We start from the raw sequence: 22019 nt of genomic DNA, 5'->3' as shown, positions 1-22019 counted from the left end.
AGGGCAGAGGTCATTTACCCAGGGTGAAAGGTGGGGGTGGCAGGCCTGGCACTCTTGGGCCTGTATGGGGGCACACCCCAACCTGAGGACGGGGAGGAGGAGGAGGAGGAGGAGGGTCCTCACAGGACAGCGCTCCTCGAGGGAGCTGGAAGCTGACCCGTGCTCCCCTCCTCCCACCCTCTGCTGAAGTCCCAGAGTGACGTCACCCCAAACCCAAACCACAGCCTCTGGGGGTGTCGAGCATCTCTGTCTCGCCACCTCGGAAACGAACTGTGGCTCCCCATTCCCTGTAAAACGAAGCCCCCAGGCCTCCGCTGCGCATGCTCGGGCTCCGCTGTCCTCGCTGGCCTCGGAGCACAGGGGCTTCGCGTCGCCTGCATGGGGACTGCACGAGCCTTAAGTACGGAGGCTGCAGAGCTGGCTCCATGGGTAAGAGTGCTTGCTCTGCAAGCATGAGGGCGGGAGTTAGAGCCCCAGCAAACCTATGTTAAAAAAAAAAAAATCAGGGCTGGAGCGATGGCCTAGCGGTTAAGCGCTTGCCTGTGAAGCCTAAGGACCCCAGTTCGAGGCTCGATGCCTCAGGACCCACGTTAGCCAGATGCACAAGGTGGCCCATGCATCTGGAGTTCGTTAGCAGTGGCTGGAGGCACTGACATGCCCATTCTCTCTCTCTCCCCCTCTGTCTCTTTCTCTCTCTGTCTGTCACTCTCAAATAAATAAATAAAAATAAACAAAAAAATTAAAAAAGTAATCAGCTGGGTGTGGTGGCACACGCCTTTAATCCCAACATTTAGGAGGTAGAGGTAGGAGGATAGTCATGAGTTCTAGGCCACCCTGAGACTACTAGTGAATTTCAGGTCAGCCTGAGCTAGAGTGAGACCCTACCTTAGAAAACAAAACAAACAAAAAGTACAAACCACCACCACCACCACCACAACAAAACACCAGGCATGGCCATACATGCCTATAACCCCAGGGCTGAGGGTCTCTGGTCACCCATTTGGAGTCTGTCTCGGGGAGGGGGAGGAGGGGTTGGAAAGATGGCTCAGCAATTAAGGTGCTTGCCTACAAAGCTTAACGACCCGGGTTCAATTGCCCAGAGCTCACATAAAGCCAGAAGCACAGGGTGGCACATGTGTCTGGAATTCATATGCAGTGGCTCGAGGCCCTGGTACACCCATTCTCTTTCTGCCTCTTTATCTCTCTCTCTCAAAACAAATAAAATAATAATAATAATAATAATAACCTGTAAGTATCAATATGCAGAAGCAAAGCTTAAAACCAGGTATAGGAGTACATACCTGTGGTTCCAGTACTTGGCTGAGGCTGAGGTCTGGAGGATCCTTTGAGTTTGGGAGTCCAAGACCAGCCTGGGCAACATGGTGAGACCTCACCTCAATCCCTAAATCAGTCGATAAGCAAGCTGGGCATGGTGGCACATCCCTTTAACCCAACACTTGGGAGGTTGAGGCAGGAGGATCAGTACTTCCATCAGAGCCAAGCTTGGCTATATACTGAATTACAGGCCAGTCTGAACTACATGAGACCCTTTCTCAAAAGCAAACAGAAACAATTAGCCAAGTTTTCCCCAAGATCCCATAGCTGGCAGGAGGTAGAGCTGTACCTGGAACCCAGATAACCCCGACACCAAAGCCTGTGGCTCCTCCATCCTCAGCTTCGTTGAGGGTCAGTCAAGCAGGGCCTGCGGGACCATGCGCCGCTCCCCGTGTCTTCCACAAGACAGGCTGTGTCTCAACAAGGGATGTGGGGGAACAGGTGAAGTGGCAGGGGGAGGTGAGGGGGAGCAAAGGAATATGGAAGGGGAGGGCTTCATGCATGGTAAGCTTTCATTTCACCCAGGTGACAATCTTCTGGGCTAGAAATTATTTCTTTATGGAGTTGAAACACCTCAATTTTAGGAACATTAAATAACTTAGCTAGGGTCAGACAGCAGTCACTATCAGAACCAACACTTTTTCTTTTAAAGGTGGCACTCTCCTGAATACAGTTGTTTATTTTTAAAATATTTTATTTTCTTTTTATTTGTAAGAAAGAAGCAGAGAGAGAGAGAGAGAGAGAGATTGGGAGGGAGGGAGGGAGGAAGAATATGGATGTTCCAGGGCCTCTAGCCCTGCAAAAAAACTCCACACACATGTGCTTCCTTGGGCATCTGGCTTATGTGAGTCCTGGGGAATCAAACCTGGGTTCTTTGGCTTTGCAGGCAAGCGCCTTAACCACTAAGTCATATCTCCAGCCCTTTTTGTCTTTTTGAGGAAGGGTCCTGCTCTAGCCCAGGCTGACCTGGAATTCACTATGCAGTCTCAGGTTGGCCTCAAACTTACAGCAATCCTCCTACGTCTGCCTCCAGAGTTCTGGGATTAAAGGCATACACCACCACGCCCGGTTCCAGAGCCAACATTTGACTCTACAACCAGCTGGCTGGCCAACAGGTAGGCGAGCAGAGCTGTCCCCCCACTGAGTGGGGCCCATGAGGCGTCCGGTCCTTTGTTTCCACCTCAGTCCAGCTCTGTGGTCCTCTTTGAGCACCTGGACTTTCCTCTACTAATGAGCACTTCTGGGTTAGGCTCATTATGGGAAGACAAAAGTTAGAATGAAAATATGTTATATGTACGTAGGCCACCCTCCGAGCTGGCAAAATTGTGGTGTATGTGTAAGTTCTGAGGGACCCAGGTGCCCAAATATCATCATCTTTTTTTTGGTCATTATTTGCTGAATCAAAGCCGAGTGATGAAAGCATCAGATGTAACGAGGGGTGGCTTTCCTAGAAAAAATGATGGAGATGTGGAGTGGAGGTGTACCCGCTTTGGTCATTGTGGGGAACCTCCTTCCTGGGTGTCCTGGACCACAGCACAAGAGATCACTATAGTATGGTGGGAAGAAGGTCCAGAGATGTAGAAGTCAGTGAGGGATGTTCCATTGCATTCCTGTGTATCTCCAAGCAAGGTGCCTGGTCCCTCTGACCTAACTTTTCTTTCTGGACAGAGAAGGGTCACCAGGTGTGGTGCCGCACATCTTTAATTGTAGCACTTAGGAGGCAGAGGTAGGAGGATCGCTGTGAGTTTGAGACCAGCCTGAGACTACATAGCAAATTCCAGGTCAGCCTGGGCTAGAGTGACACTGTGCCTCAAAAAATGAAAAAGTTAAAAAAAAAAAGAGAGAGAGAGAGAGAGAAGGGTTAGACTAGATGTTTATACTTGGCTTCAAGACCCTGTAACCCCACAAAAAGTTAATTGCAGAGATGCCAGGTGGGGGGGCCTCTCTTTTTTCATTCTGTAGCTAGGGCTGAAGCCTGAGGGTCACAGAGGACACTGTGTTGAGGAGACCCTCCCCCCCTCACTCCACCAGAGTCCTGTTTCCATGATCCCAACACTCAGAGGTGGCCTGTGTCCAGACAGCTGTGTCTCCAACCAGCACAGTTAATTTGCCGTTGTTCCTGAGCAGTGACAGCAGCTTGAAGCAAAGCAGTTAGGATGAAAAAAGAGGTCCATCTGCTCGGGGCCAGGGGAAAATAAACAGACAGGGCCTGTGTGTACTCCACCGCCAAGAAGAGTCGTTCTTCACAGGGTGATTAGCATTTCCACTCACAGCTTCTTCCTCTCCCTGGAAGGAAGAGAGGAGAGCCAGGGGGCCATTGCTATTCCCAGATCCCACGCTTCCCACGGAGTGCTGGGGCTCCATACGTCATCATTTCCTCATGGAAGTCTGCTCTGACTATATGCCACACTCATGTCCCTAAAAGAAATGTCCCCCGCCCCTCGGAAATAAAGCTTGTTTTGTACTCCTCCTAAGGGGTTGTTTCTCTTGATTGACTAATTAACTCATTCATTCTGTTGACAGACATTGAACACCGTCCATGTTATCTATGTATCCACTTTTTTTGTTTAGTTTTTAAAATTTATTTATTTGAGAGTGACACAGAGAGAGAGAGAAATAGGCAGAGAGAGAGAGATAGAATGGGCTCGCCAGGGCCTCCAGCCGCTTCAAACAAACTCCAGACGCATGTGCCCCTTTGTGCATCTGGCTAACGTGGGTCCTGGGGCATCGAGCCTCAAACCGGGGTCCTTAGGCTTCACAGGCAAGCGCTTAACCACTAAGCCATCTCTCCAGCCCTATGTATCCATTTTTGATATAAGGTTTTATGTATCCAATCCAAGGCCTTTTTTTTTTTTCTTCTTCTTCTTCTTCTGGTTTTTCAAGGTAGGGTTTTGCTGTAGCCCAGGCTGACCTGAAATTCACTATGTAGTCTCAGGGTGGCTTCGAACTCTTGGTGATTCTGCCTCTACCTCTCAAGTGCCACTGCACCTGGCTGGTTTTGAACTTTGATGTAGCTAAGGGTGGCCATGAAGTTCTGGTCCTACTGCTTCTGCATCCTCAGTCCCAGTCTATGTGGTGCCGGCGACCAAACCCTGGGCTTTATGCACACTAGAAAAAAAGCATTCTACCAACTGAGCTACGTGCCCAACCCCAAAAGAGAGCTGTAAGTTCCTACTATGTTGTAGTCACTGTTCTAGGTCGGGCCCTGGTAATGCATTAATAAATAAAAATAAAAATCTCTGCCTCGGGCTTAGGAGACAGCTGCATGTTCAAGGCTCTGAATTCAACCCCCAGTGAGAGGAGGAGGAGAGAGAAAGATCCCCTGCCCTCAGGGAGCTCAAATCTTAGCCAGAGGAAGGAGAAACAAATGCAGGGCTGGAGAGGTGGCCTAATGGTTAAAGGCGCTTGTTTGCAAAGCCTGATGGCCTGGGTTCGATTCTCCAGTATCCACATAAAGCCAGATGTGCAAAGTGGTGCATGTGTCTATAGTTTGTTTACAGTGGCAGGAGGCCCTAGCATGCCTATACTCACTGTCTGCCTCTTTCTGTCTCAAATAAATAAATAGCTTTTTTTTTTTTTTTTAAGAAAATCTAGGGCTGGAGAGATGCTGAGCACTTAAAGCATTTGCCTGTGAAGCCAAAGGACCCATGTTCAACTCTCCAGGTCCCACATAAACCAGACTCACAAAGTGACACAAGCATAAGAAGTCACACATGCCCACAAGGTGGCACATGTGTCTGGAGTTTGATTTCAGTGGCGGGAGGCCCTGGAGTGCCAATTCTCTTTCTCTCTCTCTCTCGCATAAAAAAGTGAAAATTTAGCAAAGGCAGATGATGCTGTGTTATGTAGGAAAATAAACCGGAGAAGGTTGCTGGAAAGGCCTCAGAATGAAAGTAACATCTGAGAAAAGGCTGTGAGAAGTGGGCAGTGTGAGCCAGGTGGCTAAGCAAGGGAGAGGGACAGTGTCCAATGCCCAGAGCTGGCATGCTTTAAAGAACACAGGCTAGGGCTGGAGAGATGGCTTAGCGGTTAAGCGCTTGTCTGTGAAGCCTAAGGACCCCAGTTCGAGGCTCGATTCCCCAGGTCCCACGTTAGCCAGATGCACAAGGGGGCGCACGCATCTGGAGTTCGTTTGCAGAGGCTGGAGGCCCTGGCGCGCCCATTCTCTCTCTCTCCCTCTATCTGTCTTTCTCTCTGTGTCTGTCGCTCTCAAATAAAAAATAAAATAAAATTTTAAAAAAAATGGGGTAGGGCTGGAGAAATGGCGTAGCAGTTAAGCGCTTGCCCATAAGGACTAAGGACCCTGGTTCAAGGCTTGAAGCCCCAGTACCCACATAAGCTAGTGCATAAGGTGGCACATGCGTCTGGAGTTCATTTGCAGTGGCTGGAGGCCCTGGTGCGCCCATTCTCATTCTCTCTCTCTCTCTCTCTCTCTGCCTGCCTCATTCTCTGTCTGTCGCTCTCAAATAAATAAGTAAAAATAAAATTCTTAAAAAGAAAATGGAGCTGGATGTGGTGGCACAAACCTTTAATCCCAGCTCCCTGGAGGCAGAGGTAGGAGGATCACCACGAGTTTGAGGCCACCTTGAGACTTCCTAGTGAAGTCCAGGTCAGCCTAAGCTAGAGTGAGACCCTACCTGAAAAAAAAAAAAAAAAAAAAAAAAAAAAAACAACTAAAAAGAAAGTGGGGTAAATTCCAGGAAGAGAAGAATACAATGAGAGTTTGCTGAACACTAGAGGCAGCTCCAAAAATTCCCTCTACAAAATGGTCTACTGCTTTAATCTCTTTTTCCTCTCCCTTCCTACTTGTTCCTCTTGAGTTAGTCTCTGGGCTGGAAACCTAAGCTGCTGGCCTCAGTGACTGTCTCTAACTCACACACCTGTACCAGGGTATATTCCCAAACACACTTTTTTTCTTTCTTTCCTTTCCTTTCCTTTCTTTCTTTCTTTCTTTTCTTTTTTTTTTTTTTTTTTTTTTTTTGGTTTTTCGAGGTAGGGTCTCACTCTGGCTCAGGCTGACCTGGAATTCACTATGTAGTCTCAGGGTGGCCTCGAACTCATGGCGATCCTCCTACCTCTGCCTACCAAGTGCTGGGATCAAAGGCGTGCGCCACCACACCCGGCTTTTTCTTTCCTTTCTTATTTGCAAGCAACGAGAGAGGAAGAGAGGAAATGGCTGTGCCAGGGCATCTTGTTATTGCTGACAAAGTCCAGATTTGTATGCATGAACTCCAAATGCATGCAGCACTTTGTGTGTCTAGTTTTACGTGGGTTCTGGGGATTTGAACCAGGGCATCAGGCTTTGCAAGCAAGTACCTTTTAATTGCTGAGCGACATCTCCAGCCCCTAAACACCTTCTTGCAGTGGTCAATCCAGATGCTAGGGTATATGTTCATTCCTAGATTCTATCATCTGGTATAGTATTCTCTGGTCCTACTAATTGTGTTGTTTTTATTTTATCTCCAAACAAAAACAGGAATGAGCTGGTGTAGTAACACACACAATCCCAGCTCTCAGGAGGCAGAGGTAGGAGGGTCACCCTGAGTTCGAGGCCACCCTGAGAATACATAGTGACTTCCAGACCAGCCTGGGCTAGAGTGAGACCCTACCTCAAAATAAATAAAGGGCTGAAGAGATGGCTTAGCAATTAAGGCACTTGCCTGCAAAGCCAAAGGACACAGGTTCAATTCCCCAGGACCCATGTAAGCCAGATGCACCGGGTGGCCCACACATCTAGAGTTCATTTGCAGTGGCTGGATGCCCTGGCATGCCCATTCTCTTCCCCCTCTCTAATAAATAAATAAAAATATTTTTTTAAAAAGAACAATTAAATAAAGAAGGTTGGAGAGATGGCTTAGTGGTGTAGGCACTTGCCTACAAAACCAAAGGACCAAGGTTCAATTCTCTAGGACCCACGTAAGCCAGGTACACAAGGTGGTGCACGTGTCTGGAGTTTGTTTGCGGTGGCTGGAGGCCCCGGTGCACTGGCTCTCTTTCTATCTGCCTCTTCCTCTGTCTCAAATTAATAAATAAATAAAAATTTAAAAGAAAGGCAAGGAAGCTTCTCCACCACTTGGAAGTAAGGCCAAAGGAAGACTGCAGACCCTTGCAGTGTCTCTCTCAGGCAGGGAGGGGTTGCTTATTTATTAAGACTCATGGACCTTTGTTTTACATGGAGCCTGGACATCATGAAGTCCTACATTAACTTGCATGTGCATGCACAAGTCTGTGTATGCATGCATGTAAGGATGCAAAGGGTGGTTTTTTTTTCCAGGACAGAACTATAAAAATAATGGTTTTATTTTCCCATAAGACACAAACCAGCCTCATCTCTGACTTAGCAATGTTATTTCAGTATGTCTTTTCCAAGTAAATATACAAATCACTCTCTCTCTCAAATGCTCTTCCACCAGCTTTGCATTCTTTTTTACTAGTGAATCAAATGTCACTGACTCATAATCTGAAATATAGACGCTGACAGAACCACAAGGGAGGGGACTGTGCTACGCGGCGTGGCTTTGGGCCAGTCAGTCATCTTCCGAGCTCCCCGTATCTCATCTGCCACAGACAGGACCCCCAAGACCAAGACTGTGGGTGGACTCAGAGGAGGAGATGGAGATGACAGCACTCTGCATAGCATGCACAGGATGCAAAAGTTGGGGTTTGTCTGCCAGGCTGGTTGAAGGCTGGAAGGTTCCAGAATTCTGAAGGCAAGATTCTCCGATCTTGGGACACAGGTCAGGGGAAGAGGCAGCCAGGGGGCAGCCCTTTCACCAGCCTCCATGCACTAAAGGTACCAGGCTAATTCTGTGTTGTGCACGAGGATGAAGCCAGGATTTCCCATGAGCCTCAGGTCCTGGAGGGTGGACACCATATAGGGCACTGGCAGAGGATGGCATGAGGGCAACATCGCATGGACAGGCATCTGCCCAGAGACCGGGTCGGGGTGTCTATTTCAGTGAACAGGAGTCCTCTAAGGAGACAGGTCAGCGAGTGGTTCTTGTAAGACATCATTTTATTCTGCAGGCAGCGAAGTGCCTGGCTCAGTTAACAGCATGGGATCTCTGCCTTTAATGTCTGGGTACTTTATGGCGGCACGTACAATCAATTAAGAATGTTGAGCTGGCCGTGGTGGCGCATGCCTTTAATCCCAACACTTGAAAAGCAGAGGTAGGAGGACAGCTGGCAGTTCGAGGCCACCCTGAGACTACATAGCGAACATAGTGAACTCCAGGTCAGCCTGGGCTCGAGCGAGACCCTACCTTGAAAAGCCAAAAAAGAAAAGAAAGAAATTCACAGCCAGAGGACCAAGAGCAATGCAAGCAGTCAAGATCAGGCAAAAAAAAAAAAAAAAGAGCTAGATCTGGGCTGGAGAGATGGCTTAGCGGTTAAGACACTTGCCTGCATAGCCTAAGGACCCAGGCTCAGGTCCCCAGTATCCATGTAAGCCAGATGCACATGGTGGCACAAACACCTGCAGTTCGTTTGTGGCTAGAGGCCCTAGCACACCCATTCTCTATCTGCCTCTTTCTCTTTCTGTCTCAAATAAATAAAAATTAAGGGGCGGGGGGGGGGGGGAGAAGGAGGCAGCTGGGCGTGGTAGCACATGCATTTAATCCCAGTGCTTGGAAAGCAGAGGTAGGAGAATGGCTGTGAGTTCAGGCCACCCTGAGACTACATAGTGAATTCCAGGTCAGCCTGGACCAGAGCAAGCTCGTACCTTGGGGGGGAAAAAAAGAAAAAAGGAGCCGGATGCAGCCTATCCTGCTAAGAGGCGAGTATGGAGCTGAAGAGGAAAGGCACTCGAGGCCCAGAGACTAGGAGAGAAAGAGCCTGCAGAGACAGAGGAGATAAGCAAGACTGGGTTGTTATACCTTGAAAGACCTGAAGTCACGGGGGGGGGGGGGGGTGAGGTGTGCGGTGTGTGTGTGTGTTTTAACGGTCCACCATCCTCTCATGTTCCAGTCCCCAAAGGGGCCATGGGGAACCCTTGCTCTCTCTTTCAGAGGTCTTACTCCAGGCTTGGCCCGGTTTATTTACCACAAGTTGGTCCAGCCTTACCCACCCCTAAGTTCTATTTGTTATTTTGCCTTAAATGCTGGGCATAGCTTTCCTATCTGCTCTGGCCTTTTCCCATCTTTCTGCTCTGAGCTTCCAGATGTCACGGCCTGCATCTCCTCTCCCAGACAGTAACCTGCGCCCTCTCCTACTCCCTGGACTTACATACTTTCTCCTCATCTTCCTTTTGCCCTTCTCGATCCTTGAGTACTTTGATTATATTATGGATGGTTAGGAGTTCATTTTTTAATTAATATGTTGCTTTCAGTTTGTGAATGGAGACCTTTTTGTAGTCCTGAAACTGTTCAAGTGGGAATGAATCTTTTTGATTGTTTGGTTTGGTTTTGGTTTTGCAAGGTAGGGTCTCACTCTAGCCCAGGGTGACCTGGAATTCACTATGGAGTCTTAGGCTGGCCTCCAATTCACGATCCTCTTACTTCAGCCAGCTGAGTGCTGGGATTAAAGGCGTGCACCACCACGCCCACTAGAATGTGTAGCCCAGGCTGGCCTCGAACGCCTGATCCTCCTGCCTCCACCTCTTTAGCGACTTCCTATCAGAGTGCACAACAACTGGCTGAATGTTTGAGTTTAAGCTCTCTATGCCCGCTGACAGCTCCAGCTCTCGTTAGGCCCGGCATGGTGGTCTGCACACACGACGTGCCTAATTCTTGACTGCTGATTGGCAGTTCGGTTAACATCAATTAGCCCACCCCTAGCCATGCTCCGGTTGCTGGCCCATTCATATACATGCGTGGCTCGTTCAAATCGTAAGCCCCACCCCTTGTCCTGACAGCGTAACCCACCAGTTCTCAGGGAAGTCCAAGTGACTGGTGGGTCTAGACCCCAGCCAGCGTGGTCCTTGCTGAGAGCTTCCCGGACAGGTTCACAGCATCAGAACGGCAGAGACCAGCGTGTCCCCATGGGGAAGACGGGAGCTCCCGGTGGATGCGTCAAGCGCCACACACTGAGCCACAGCTCACGCGAACTCTGACGTCTCCTCTTGAAGAAGCCATTCAGGGCTCACAGCTCTGGCAGAGGGGTGGCCACAGGCCCTGGAGTGCCAGGGGGCAGCCTCAGGAGAAAGGTCTGCAAGGATCCAGGCCGGGGAAAGCCAGCCTTCTCCCGCTGCAGCCTCCAGGTGCCGTCCTCGATGGCGTAGACCAGCGTGGACACACGGTTGACGGTATAGACGGTGTCACCGCGCACCACGGCCGTGAAGAGCGCTCCCTTGCTGTTCACAAACTGCCCGGGCAGCGACGTCCACTGGCCCGTGGCCAGGTTGAGGCAGTCGATGGCGCAGTGCAGGAAGTCATCGGAGGGTCCGTTGCGCACCACGTAGAGACTGTCGCGATGGGCCACCATGCAGTGACCGTAGCTCTGCGAACGCCGCAGCTCGGCCACGGGCAACCAGCGGTCACCTTGAGCCGCGTACTCCATCACGGCCGTGATGTCCGCCGGTCGCCAAAGACACACGAAGAGGCGACCCCGAGCCTGGGCGCAGGGCACACCCGTGGCGGGCTGGGGCAGATCGGCCACGAAGCTCCAGCAGCCGGTGCCCGGGTCGTAGCACTCCACGGAGCTCATGGGCATCCTCTGGTACTCGCCGCCGATGGCGTACAGGCGTCCGTCGAAGCCGGCCAGGGCCGTGTCGTAGCGCGGCTGGTGGGGACTGGCAAACTCGCGCCACGTGCCCCCATCGGGGTCGTAGCAGAAGCCCGGCTCCACCACCTCCTTGCTGGCGCCGCACACGCCGCCCACGATGTACAGCTTGTTGTCCAGCGTGGCCACGCCGGCCAGCAGCGTGCTGGCCTCCAGGGGCAGCGCGGCCAGGGTGCGCCACGCGTCCTCGTCCTCGTCCAGGTAACACATGGTGCGCGACGCGTCCTCCAGGAAGCCCGGCGTCGGGGTGTGCGTGCTGACCGCCACGTACGTGCTGGGCCGCAGCGACGCCACGTACGCGCGCGCCTCCGGCGACTGCAGGGCGGCGGCCAGCTCGCGCGCGCCGTCGCGGATGAAGAGCGCGGCGCTGTGGAAGACGTCGCGGAGGCCGAAGGCGGCGGCCGCGTCGCACAGCAGCGAGCAGTTGTCCGACGTGAGGCTGTGCTCCAGGAAGCGGGCCAGCGCCGGCGCCTGCAGGAAAGCGGCGCACTCCACCGCCTGCAGCAGCTCGTCGTCGGCCGCGGCCGCCAGCTCGGGACGCTCGCCGCGCAGCACCCGCAGCGCCGTGCGGAAGCCGCCGGCGCTCAGCGCGCCCAGGCGCACCACGGACGCGCGCGCCTCCCGCATGCCCGAGCGGAAGAGGCCGCGGAAGAAGCCGCACTGTTCCACCAGCAGCGTCTGGTCGGCCTGGAAGAGCTCATTGTCTACCCATACCTGCACGGGGACCTCTGGACCCCGGGGCATGGTGCGCCAGAGAGGGCTGGAGGCTGCTCTTGGTGGTGTTGGAGGGGAGGAGGGGGGGCGCACCTGGATGTACCCCGGCCACTGACTCTGGGGCTACCCCGGAGCGGGGGACAGAGAGAAAGAGAAAAAAAAAAACATCTTCCGTGGGGGATATAAATACCTCCCTAGCTAAAGATAGTTTCCGCTCATGTGATGTGGTGGCCCGAAGGCTGGATGGCCGCAGGCCCAGAGGGCATCTGGACACCTTGTGTGGTCACTCATAGTGACAATACTGACCATATACTGCACACTCCACTGTGAGGCCTGTTTGCAGATAACACAGTTAACGGGCGCCATACCCGCTGTGTGCCTTAGCGCAAAGCAAGCACCTGACTCGCTTTGCTTCCAGCGCAGTCGATGGTAACACCTATTTGGTGATGGCAGGAGAATAGCTGTCAAGTGTTCCTCCGAATGAGTCCTTTGGAGAGTTGAGGTGATTTGCCCAAGGCCATTCTCTAGAAAGAAGTGCCCATCAGCCGAGAGGGGTGGGACAGGAGGTGGAGAGATTGGCAGAAGCTGAGCAAGTTCAGAACCACGTTTCTTGGGTGTCTCTGCCCTTGCCTCTGGGTCAGCCCAGTCTCTTCTTAATATTTAAGAAAAAGGGAGAGAGAAGCCCAGCGTGGTGGTGCAAGCCTTTAATCCCAGCACTCGGGAAGCAGAGGTAGGAGGATCGCCATGAGTTCAAGGCTACCCTGAGACTAAATAGTGAATTCCAGGTCAGCCTGAGCTAGAGTGGGACCCTACCTAAAAGGAAAACAGAGGGGGGAGAGAGAGTGAGTATGAGCGCTTCACGGACTCCTGGCGTTGCAGATGAACTCCAAATGCGCCACTGTGCATCTGGCTTGACACGGGTACAAATAGAATCCAGGCTGTCAGGCTTTGCAAGGAAGTGCCTTTAGTGAACCATCTCTCCAGCCCTCCCCCAATCTTTTGTTGTTGTTTGTTTTTTTCGAGGTAGGGTCTCACTCTAGCTCAGGCTGACCTGGAATTCACTCTGTAGACTCAGGGTGGCCTTGAACTCACTGTGATCTTCCTACCTCTGCCTCCCGAGTGCTGGGAATAAAGGTATGTGCCACCATGCCCAGCTCCCAATCTTTTTTAAAAAATTAATTTATTTGGGAGAGAGAGATGGAGAGAGAATGGGTGCGCCAGGCACTCCAGCCACTGCAAACAAACTCCAATTGCATGTGCCACCTTGTGCATCTGGTTTACGTGGGTCCTGGGGAATCGAACCAAGATCCTTTGGCTTTGCAGGCAAGCATCTTAACTGCTAAGCCATCTCTTCAGCCCTTATTTATTTATTTTTAGTTTTTCGAGGTAGGGTTTAGCTCTAGTCCGGGCTGGAATTCACTATGTAGTCTCTGGGTGACCTTGAACTCACAGTGATCCTCCTAACTGCCTCCCGAGTCCTGGGATTAAAGGCCTGCATCGCCATGCCCGGCTTCCAATCTCTTTTTAAAAAAGTACTTTAAAGATATTTATTTGCAAGCTGAGAGAGTCAGAGAAAGAGAGGTATAGAAAGAATGGGCATTCCAGGGCCTCCAGCCCCTGCAAATGAACTCCAGACGCACATGCCACTTTGTGCATCTGGCTTTATGTGGATACTGGGGAATTGAACTCAGGTCATTAGGTTTTGTAGGAAAGCACCTTAACCATTGAGCAATTAACAGTCCCCCAATTTCTTTTTGAACCTTGGTTTCCTTTCTTGTAAAATGGGGAGAGTATTATCTAATAAGCCTCTGTATGTGCAAGTGATCCCTCACTTGGTGTGGGACTGGGAAGCTGATGTTTAGTCTCCCCTTGTCTGATCTTTCATGGCTCTGGCCTTAGGAGAGGAAAAGTGGAGATGCTTGGGGGAATGTATGCCTGTGAATAAGGAAGACTCTTGAAACAATAAAGCTAGCACTTAAATTTCACTTAAATGACTCTTGTAGTGCTCCTGAGTAGGTATTGTGGTTTTCCTCATTAAATTGCTATTATTCACTTACAACTTACAACAACACTATGAACTGGATTTTTTTGTTTATTTTTATCTATTTGACAATGACAGACAGAGAAAGAGGCAAAGGGGGGGAGGGGAGAGAATGGGTGTGCCAGGGTCTTCAGCCACTGCAGACAAACTCCACCTCCAGATGTGTGCACCCCCTTGTGCATCTGGCTATCGTGGGTCCTGGGGAATTGAGCCTTGAACTGGGGTCCTTAGGCTTCACAGGCAAGCACCCAACTGCTAAGCCATCTCTCCAGCCCTGAACTGGATTAAAAAAAATTTTTTTTGCTTATTTTTTTATTATTTATTTGAGAGCAACAGAGAGAGAAAAGAGGCAGATAGAGAATGAGCATGCCAAGGCCTCCAGCCACTGCAAACGAACTCCAGATGCATGTGCCACCTTGTGCATCTGGCTAACGTGGATCCTGGAGAATCGAGCCTTGAACTGGGGTCCTTAGGGCTCACAAGCATGTGCTTAACCGCTAAGCTATCTCTCCAGCCCCTAAACTGGAATTTTTATTATTACTTTTTTTAACATTTAAAATGCAGAGTTTAATAAGTACAGAGAATATAATGAGGTGGAGCAGCCAACCAAGTTATACAAATTAAGTGACACAAGCATCCACTTAAAGTTTCTCTATTTCCTTTTCTGTGCAGAATATTCATTAAGGTTGTTTAATATACAATTTTCATTTGTGGTTTTGAAAGTCTTTTATTGTAAGGATAATTCTTCTGTCTGATAACAAATAGCAGCCACAATGATCATTCTGGACCTCCACGGTGGATAAATTCCATTTCTTCTTGAGAGATGAGTTTCCTTCTGTATTTCTGAGGTAAGGTTTTGATTATGTCTGTAGTGTCTGGTGGACCCTGATGCATCAGCAAATCGGGTGCTCTACTTCTTTTAGAATGTGGTGTAATTATAGAGTGAGGTGATCCCATAGCTGATCCCATAGCTTCTGAAGTACCGAGTTTAGGTCTGTCTCTTCTGTGAGGGAACCTAATCAGTGGAGCATGTGGCTTCACTACCTGAACCACCCTGCTGGCAAATGCCATCTTGCTGTCCATCATGATCCCTGAGAAGGGGCAGCTTCCAGGGTGCAGGCGAGCCACTGTTTTTTTAAAATTATTACTATTTAGTTCGTTTTTCGAAGTAGGGGTTCACTGTAGCCCAGGCTGACCTGGAATTCACTATGTTATCTCAGGGTAGCCTCGAACTCCTGGTGATCCTCCCACCTCTGCCTCCCAAGTGCTGGGATTAGAGGCGTGTGCTACCACACCCAGATTACTTTTTAAAATTTATACATTTGAGAGAGAGGAGGCAGATAGAGAGGGAGAGATTGGATGCATCAGGGCCTTCAGCCATTGCAAACTCCAGAGGCCTGTGCCACCTCATACATCTGGATTACATAGGCCCTGGGCAATCAAACCTGGATCCTTTGGCTTTGCAGGCAAGTGCCTTAACCGCTAAGCCATCCCTCCAGTCCTGAACTGGATTTTTAAAACTATTTTTATGTGTGTGAGAGGGAGAAAGAGGCAGATACAATGGGCACACCAGGGCCTCTAGCCACTGCAAATGAACTCCAGATGCATGTGTCACTATGTGCATCTGGCTGATGTGACTGGGGAATGGAATCTGGATCCTTAGGCTTAGCAGACAAACGCCTTAACTGCTAAGCCATCTCTCCAAGCCCCCTCCCCCCACCGTTTTGTGAGACAGGATCTCATGTATCCCAGGCTGGCCTCAAACTTGCTATGTAGCCAAGGATGACCTTGAACTTCTGGTCTTCCTGCCTCCATCTCCCCAGTGCCCTAGTTTATGAAGTGCTGGGGAATGAACCTAGGGCTTCATACTTGCTAGGCAAGTACTCTGTGAATTTAGCTACACCCTCAGCCCTGAAGTGGACACTATGAATGGTCCATGGGATAGAAGAGGACACTAAGGCACCAGGAAGTTCAGCCCATGGCCTGTGAGTAGCAGACCCAGGACTGGTGTGCAGCTCCCTACTAGGATTCTGTTTTCTCTCTGTACTACAAATGAGGCAGCTGAAAGGAACCCGAGGTTTATTTCCACGAGGACCTGGGGCAGAAAGAGAAAGGGTCTTGCAACTTGGGGAAGACAGCTCCAGACCCCCTGATGCCCAGTCCGTGGTTCTTTTCCCCCATGGCACGTCTCTTTCCTAGGTGAGCAGTTAACACTCAGTCTCAAAATGTCTGATGGAGGGGCTGGAGAGATGTCTCAGTGGTCTGCAAAGCCTAACAACCCACTTTCAGTTCCCCAGCACTCACGTAAAGCCCGATACACAAAGTGGCGCACGTGTCTGGAGTTAATTTGCAGTGGCTGGAGGTCCTGTGTGTCCATTCTCTTCTCCCCCCCCCCATCCCCTTTCTCTCCTTTCTGTCTGCCTGCAAATAAATTAAAATGATAAAAAAGAATGGCTGGTAATGGTGGTGTACACCTTTAATCCCAGCACTTGGGAGGCAGAGGTAGGAGGATCACCTTGAGTTTGAGGCTACCCTGAGACTACATAGTGAATTCCAGGTCAGCCTGGGCCAGAGTGAGACCCTACCTCAAAAAACCAAAAACAAAAATGTCTGATGGAAAGGATATTCATGATTTTCTCCCACCAATTTATTGTACAAGCAAGGAAGCTGAGGCCCAGACCCTGTTAGAATTGTAGCTGCCATTGAGGAATCGTTCCACTGCAGGCTTCTTTGGGAGGATAGATGGCCTCTCACTGACCATACAGGAAGTGGTAATCTTCCCTCTCCTCGAGGACCCTTGCAGATGAATCTACTGACCCGAAACAAATGTGCCTCCCTGGCTAGAGAACTCCCACCTAGTTCACCCCATCAAAAGCAGGGTTGGGGGCTGGAGAGATGGCTTAATGGTTAAGGTATTTGCCTGTGATGCCTAAGAACCCCGGTTCGATTCCCCAAGACCCACGTAAGCCAAATGCGCAAGGTGGCACATGCATCTGGAGTTCATTCGCAGTGGCTGGAGGCCCTGGCCTGCCCATTCTCTTTCTCTGTGTTTGCCTCTTTCCCTCTCCCACTCTCTCAAGTAAATAAATAAAATTAAATTAAAATTAAAGAAAAAAACCCACAGCTGGGCATGGTGATGCACGCCTTTAATTCCAGCCCTTGGGAGGCAGAGGTAGGAGGATTGCCGTGAGTTCAAGTCCACCCTGAGACTCCATAGTGAATTCCAGGTCAGCCTGAGCTAGAGTGAGACCCTACCTTGAAGAATGAAAAACAAACAAACAAACAAAAAAAACCCCACCAAAACCAACAACAACAACAAAATCAGGGTTGCAGCTGGACTTGGTGGCACACGCCTTTAATCCCAGCACTTGGGAGACAGAGGTAGGAGGATTGATCGGCATGTATTTGAGGCCACCCTGAGACTACATAGTGAATTCCAGGTCAGCCTATGCTAGAGCGAGACCCTACCTTGAAAAACCACCAAAAACGAAAAAAAAGGAAACAGGGTTGGGATATGGGTACCACTTGTGTGAGCCTGGGAAGCCAGAGGCCTGCATGACATTGCCAGAAATATCTCAGATGCTCTGCCCCAGGGACCAGGCAGGAAGAGGAGGGGAGCTAGGAGTGGGCAGGAATCTTCAGAATCCTATCCCAGGCTCTCTGCCAGCATGTCTTCCTTTCCAGAGATCAGACGTTGGCTAAAAGGGCCTGGAAGGTCCAGGCAGCAGGCGTGACAACTCCTTCTTGGGAACGAGTGACCACTGCAGTATCAGATCCTGAGGCTTCGGTGACAGGGAGAGGGCATCTGACTCCTCATCTCACAGAAGAAGGGAGGCTTCCAGGCGAGAGCGCCTTTCCCTTGCCTATGAATGACATGTGGGGCCAGATCAACCACCCGTGTCCTGCTTTCCACTTGCACTACTAGCCTTGCCTTGTGAGGCTCAAGGGGCAGGCCGGGGGAAAACTGGCCACCGGTGGACCGGGACTGCTGCGCGCTTCTCTCCAGTTGACCTAGAAACAGCCAGGCACAACCAGTCGGCATCATTGCATCCCTCTCCCGAAAGCAAGAGGCAAAAGGAACACACCCTCTTCCTAGCTGACTAAAGTTTGTTCAGTTGATTTTGTTACAAGTTCAAGCTCCCTTGAGTAGATGGAGGCTTACGTACACACCCAATTTCCATGTTCGGCTGCCTGGCAGTGGGGAGAGGTCCACCCAAGGTGGGGGTCATGGTTCTGAAGCTGGGCTGAGGCTCTGTCCTTTGGCTTCCACCCCCCATCAGGGCCCCAGCTGGGGAGAGTTTCCTGCTCCCAGACACTGAGTGGTCCTCTGGGATTTAGCAAGGACAAGGAGCTATCCTGGCTGTGGGCAGCCCACGGAGTTCCCAGGCCCTGCCCGACCCCTGTCTGACCTCACACCAACCTCCTTCTCCACTTCATACTCCCCACGTTGGGTGAGCTGGGGGATGGAAGCAAGGGACGGAGTCGGTCTGCGTCAGACTTGGATGGAGCTTTTGTGGAGGACAGACCCAGCCTTGTTTGGGTCTGCACCGAGATAGTTGGCACATAGTGGTCTCTTAAATGGAACCCCAGCTCTGCCGGGGGAGACCCAGCCTCTGTCTTAAGAAAACTCGTGTGTGTGTGTGTGTGTGTGTGTGTGTGTGTGTGTGTTATGCAGGCATGTTTGCATACATGTTTGGGGAGGGCACACGAATATGCAGGTGCCCATACAATTAAGTCTGCATGCATGTGGAGACAAGAGATCAATGTGAGATGTCTTTTTCCATTACTCGCCACTTTATTTGTGTGTGTGTGTGCGTGTCACACGCCAGAGCCTCTTGCTGCTGCAAAAGAATGTCAGGTACATGCACCACTTTTTGTGCCCGGTTTCTGCAGATGACGGAAATTGAACTCGCACGAGCAGGCTTTACAAGTAAGTGCTTTTAACCTCTGAGACATCATCCCAGCCCCCACCTTTTTTTTGTTGTTGTTTTTTGAGACAGGATCTCACTCTAGCCCAGGTTGATCTGGTGATGTGGGATTCACTCTGTAGCCCAGGCTGGCCTCAAACTCACATCAGTAATCCTACCGCAACCTCCTGAGTACTGGGATTGAAGGCATGTGCCACCATACCCAGCTTCTACATTATTTATTTATTTATTTATCTTGAGATAGGGTCTCGCTCTAGCCCAAGTTGACCTGGAATTTACTGTGTAGTCTCAGGGTGGCCTCGAACTCATGGTGATCCTCCTATCTCTGCCTCTCAAGTGCTGGGATTAAAGACATGTGCCATCATGCCCTGCTCCCACATTTTTTTTTTCCGTTTTTCGATGTAGGGTCACACTCTAGCCTAGGCTGACCTGGAATTCACTATGTAGTCTCAGGGTGGCCTCAAGCTCATGGCGATCCTCCTACCTCTGCCTCTCAACTGCTGGGATTAAGGGTATGCCACCACGCCCGGCAACACATTACCTTTTTTTTTTTTTGACAGAATCACCCATTAAACTCAGAGCTCATTGATTTGGCCAGATGGAAAATCCTAGAGAATTCCCTTTCCTAGGGTTTCTCTTGTCCCACTGTCGGGATTACAGGCACGCACTGCGACACTTGGCATATGTGTATTTATATATATGGCATATATATGTAATTTTTTAATAAATAATTTTTTTGTTTTTATTCATTTATTCATTTGACAGAGAGAAAAAGAGGGAGAGAGAGAGCATGGGCATGCCAAGGCTCCAGCCACTGCAAACGAAGTCCAGACACATGTGCCCTCTTGTGCATCTGGCTTACGTGGGTCCTGGGGAATCGAACCAAGATCCTTTGGCTTTGCAGACAGACACTTTAACTGCTAAGCCATCCCTCCAGCTCATATAATTTTTTTTTTTATTGGTTTTTCAAGGTAGAGTCTCATTCTAGCTCAGGCTTACCTGGAATTCACTATGCAGTCTCAGGATGGCTTCGAACTCACGGCAATCCTCCTACCTCTGCCTCCTGAGTGCTGGGATTAAAGGGGTGTGCCACCACACCCAGCTATATGTATGTGTGTGTGTGTGTGTGTGTATAAATATAAATATATATATATGTATGTACATATATATATACACATTTTTTACATGGGTGCTGAGTTGCATGAGGCAGCACTCAGTCACTGACACGTCTCTCCAGCTTTGTCCCAGGGGAACATTGGTAGAAGAGACACAGCCCTTGCCTGGGAGGAATCACCGCCTCCCCCCCCCCCCCCCGCAACCTCCACACACAACAATCTGGAGTCTCTTTACACTCATGGTGAAGTTCCTTCATGCAGGTCAGTGAGTGCCTTGCAGGTCCTAGATCTGGAGAAACAGGAACACTGGACTAGGAGTCAGGACTCCTGCCTTTGATAATATACAATCAGCAACCTGCCCAAGCTACCCGGACCCTCCATCTACAAAGTGGAGTTTGGAGCCAGCTGTGGTGGCACATGCCTTTAATCCCAGCAGAGGCAGAATTAGGATTGCCATGAGTTCAAGGCCACCCTGATATGACGTAGTGAGTTCCAGGTTAGTCTGGGCTAGAGTGAGACTCTACCTAACCCCACGCCCCCCCAAAAAGAAAGTAGAGTATGAACCTGACATCTAAGGTTCCAGTTGGCATGGCCATCTGGAAAAACAGTGATAGCAGGGAAGATTCCCAAAAGCTTGGCCACTCCATGGAGTGGCTCATGGGTATTGGTGACCTGGGAGCCATCTAGAATCCGTCATCAGGAAAGTGTCGCAGGCCCTATGTGTTCAGCCCGTGCATTCCTTTCCTGTTTACTCCGGAGCCATCTGTGGAGTGCCTGTGGCATGCCCAATGCTGAACTCAATGCCACAGACTCCACGTTTTAGGGGAAGGGTCCCTCAACAAACATCTTGATGGGGTGGGGTAAGGAGAGTTGGGCTACTTGCCCTAGCAAAATATCCTCTCTCTTGAGCCAGCGTGTCCAAACTTCTGCTCCCTGACCTCTTGGCAGGTGGGTGAGAAGTATGCACTGTTCTCAGAGGATGGAAGGAGGCTGATCAGATGCTATTTTGGGCCATGGGCCAAGTTCTGAGTGAAATACTTTTATGTTATTTCATCTTAATCCTTAATAGTATCCTCATTTTAAAGATGAAGAGCTGAGGTCCAGAAGGGCAAAGCAGTTCATTCCAGGATCTGACAGCGAGTGACCATTCCAGTCAGGCCACCGGGGGGGGGGGGGAGAGCACTTTGGGGGTGCTGGAGAACTGCTTACAGAAGGGAAGGTTGAAGGTGGGGAAGAGGATTGGCCGAGAGAGGTTCTGCCTCCCTCCTGTGACTCAGACTTTGAACGTGGGTACTGGGGAAATGAACCTGGGCCAGCAGCGTTTGCAAGCTAGCTCCCTGAACCACCGAGCCATCTCTCCAGCTCACTGGCCTGAGTTTCAAAAAGATGAGGACACTGAGATGACAAAGACTGTAACTAACTTCCCCGGTCTCAGACAAGCTGGAACGTAACAGGAGGCACATCTGTCCTTCCCGGCAGCCCCGCAGCGAGGCCGGCTGTCCTCCTACAGACCCCATCGGGAAGCAGTCTGGCTGCGCACTACTACTGCCAGCCTCGGGATGCGGCCAGAACTTGGCTTCCACATTCTCAACTCCTACAACTCCAGGAAAAAACCCTTGGCCATTAGTTACGTGGGTAATTCTGGCCTGAGGGTACAATCTCAACTACTTCTTCTGGTACCTTCAGAGGCTTATAACAAAACTGCATTCCTGGGATTAACCCGGCATTTACATGGAGTCAGTATTTGTGTCCTGTCCAGGAAGACAGCTTTGCGTCTTAGCTCAAGGGAACTTACTACCATCCGGCTGGAGCCCTGACCCTCTCTGACCTGGTTTCCATTGTTTCTCTGGGTGGATGGTGGCTAATTAGCTCACCATCAGAGGACAGGAATTATGGGAATGGACTTTAGTGAGTCCTTCTCCACTCCAGTGTGGGGTGTATTTCAGAAAACAAGCCCCAGAGGGTTCGATCTAGACTAGACTCGAGCCTGGAGCCCGGCACTGATTCTGACGCCCCATGTGCCAGAGTCACACTGCGGAATGTTAGATTTATCCCCCCCACTTCCTTAAGAATCTATAGCTGGGGACACCAAAACCTAGAGAAGTAAGTGACCTGTCCAAAGTTACCGAAGGGAAGGAGCTGGCACTCTATCATAAATGACTAGGTTCT

General features: G+C 50.4%; 2 protein-coding genes across 2 annotated transcripts; both read right to left on the bottom strand.

Moving 5' to 3' along the window:
- Positions 1-9011: 9011 nt before the first annotated feature.
- Positions 9012-11796, bottom strand: Kbtbd13 (kelch repeat and BTB domain containing 13). The gene has a single exon (XM_004662549.2). It carries the CDS (start codon positions 11794-11796, stop codon positions 10414-10416), a length of 1383 nt encoding a protein of 460 aa, XP_004662606.1. The 3' UTR covers positions 9012-10413.
- Positions 11797-14584: 2788 nt separating this feature from the next.
- Positions 14585-14893, bottom strand: LOC101608903 (28S ribosomal protein S36, mitochondrial-like). The gene has a single exon (XM_045160096.1). The coding sequence runs from the start codon at positions 14891-14893 to the stop codon at positions 14585-14587; it is 309 nt and encodes a 102-aa protein (XP_045016031.1).
- Between the last annotated feature and the right edge of the window lie 7126 nt (positions 14894-22019).

The sequence above is a fragment of the Jaculus jaculus genome, chromosome 10, assembly GCF_020740685.1.
Source record: "Jaculus jaculus isolate mJacJac1 chromosome 10, mJacJac1.mat.Y.cur, whole genome shotgun sequence".
NCBI classification, from domain to species: domain Eukaryota; kingdom Metazoa; phylum Chordata; class Mammalia; order Rodentia; family Dipodidae; genus Jaculus; species Jaculus jaculus.
Note: the sequence above shows the minus strand (reverse complement) of the source record. Positions and strands in the feature narration are given on the sequence as shown.

Coding starts and splice junctions, on each gene's coding strand:
- LOC101608903 (XM_045160096.1), bottom strand. CDS start 14,893: ATGATGGACAGCAAGATGGCATTTGCCAGCAGGGTGGTTCAGGTAGTG.
- Kbtbd13 (XM_004662549.2), bottom strand. CDS start 11,796: ATGCCCCGGGGTCCAGAGGTCCCCGTGCAGGTATGGGTAGACAATGAG.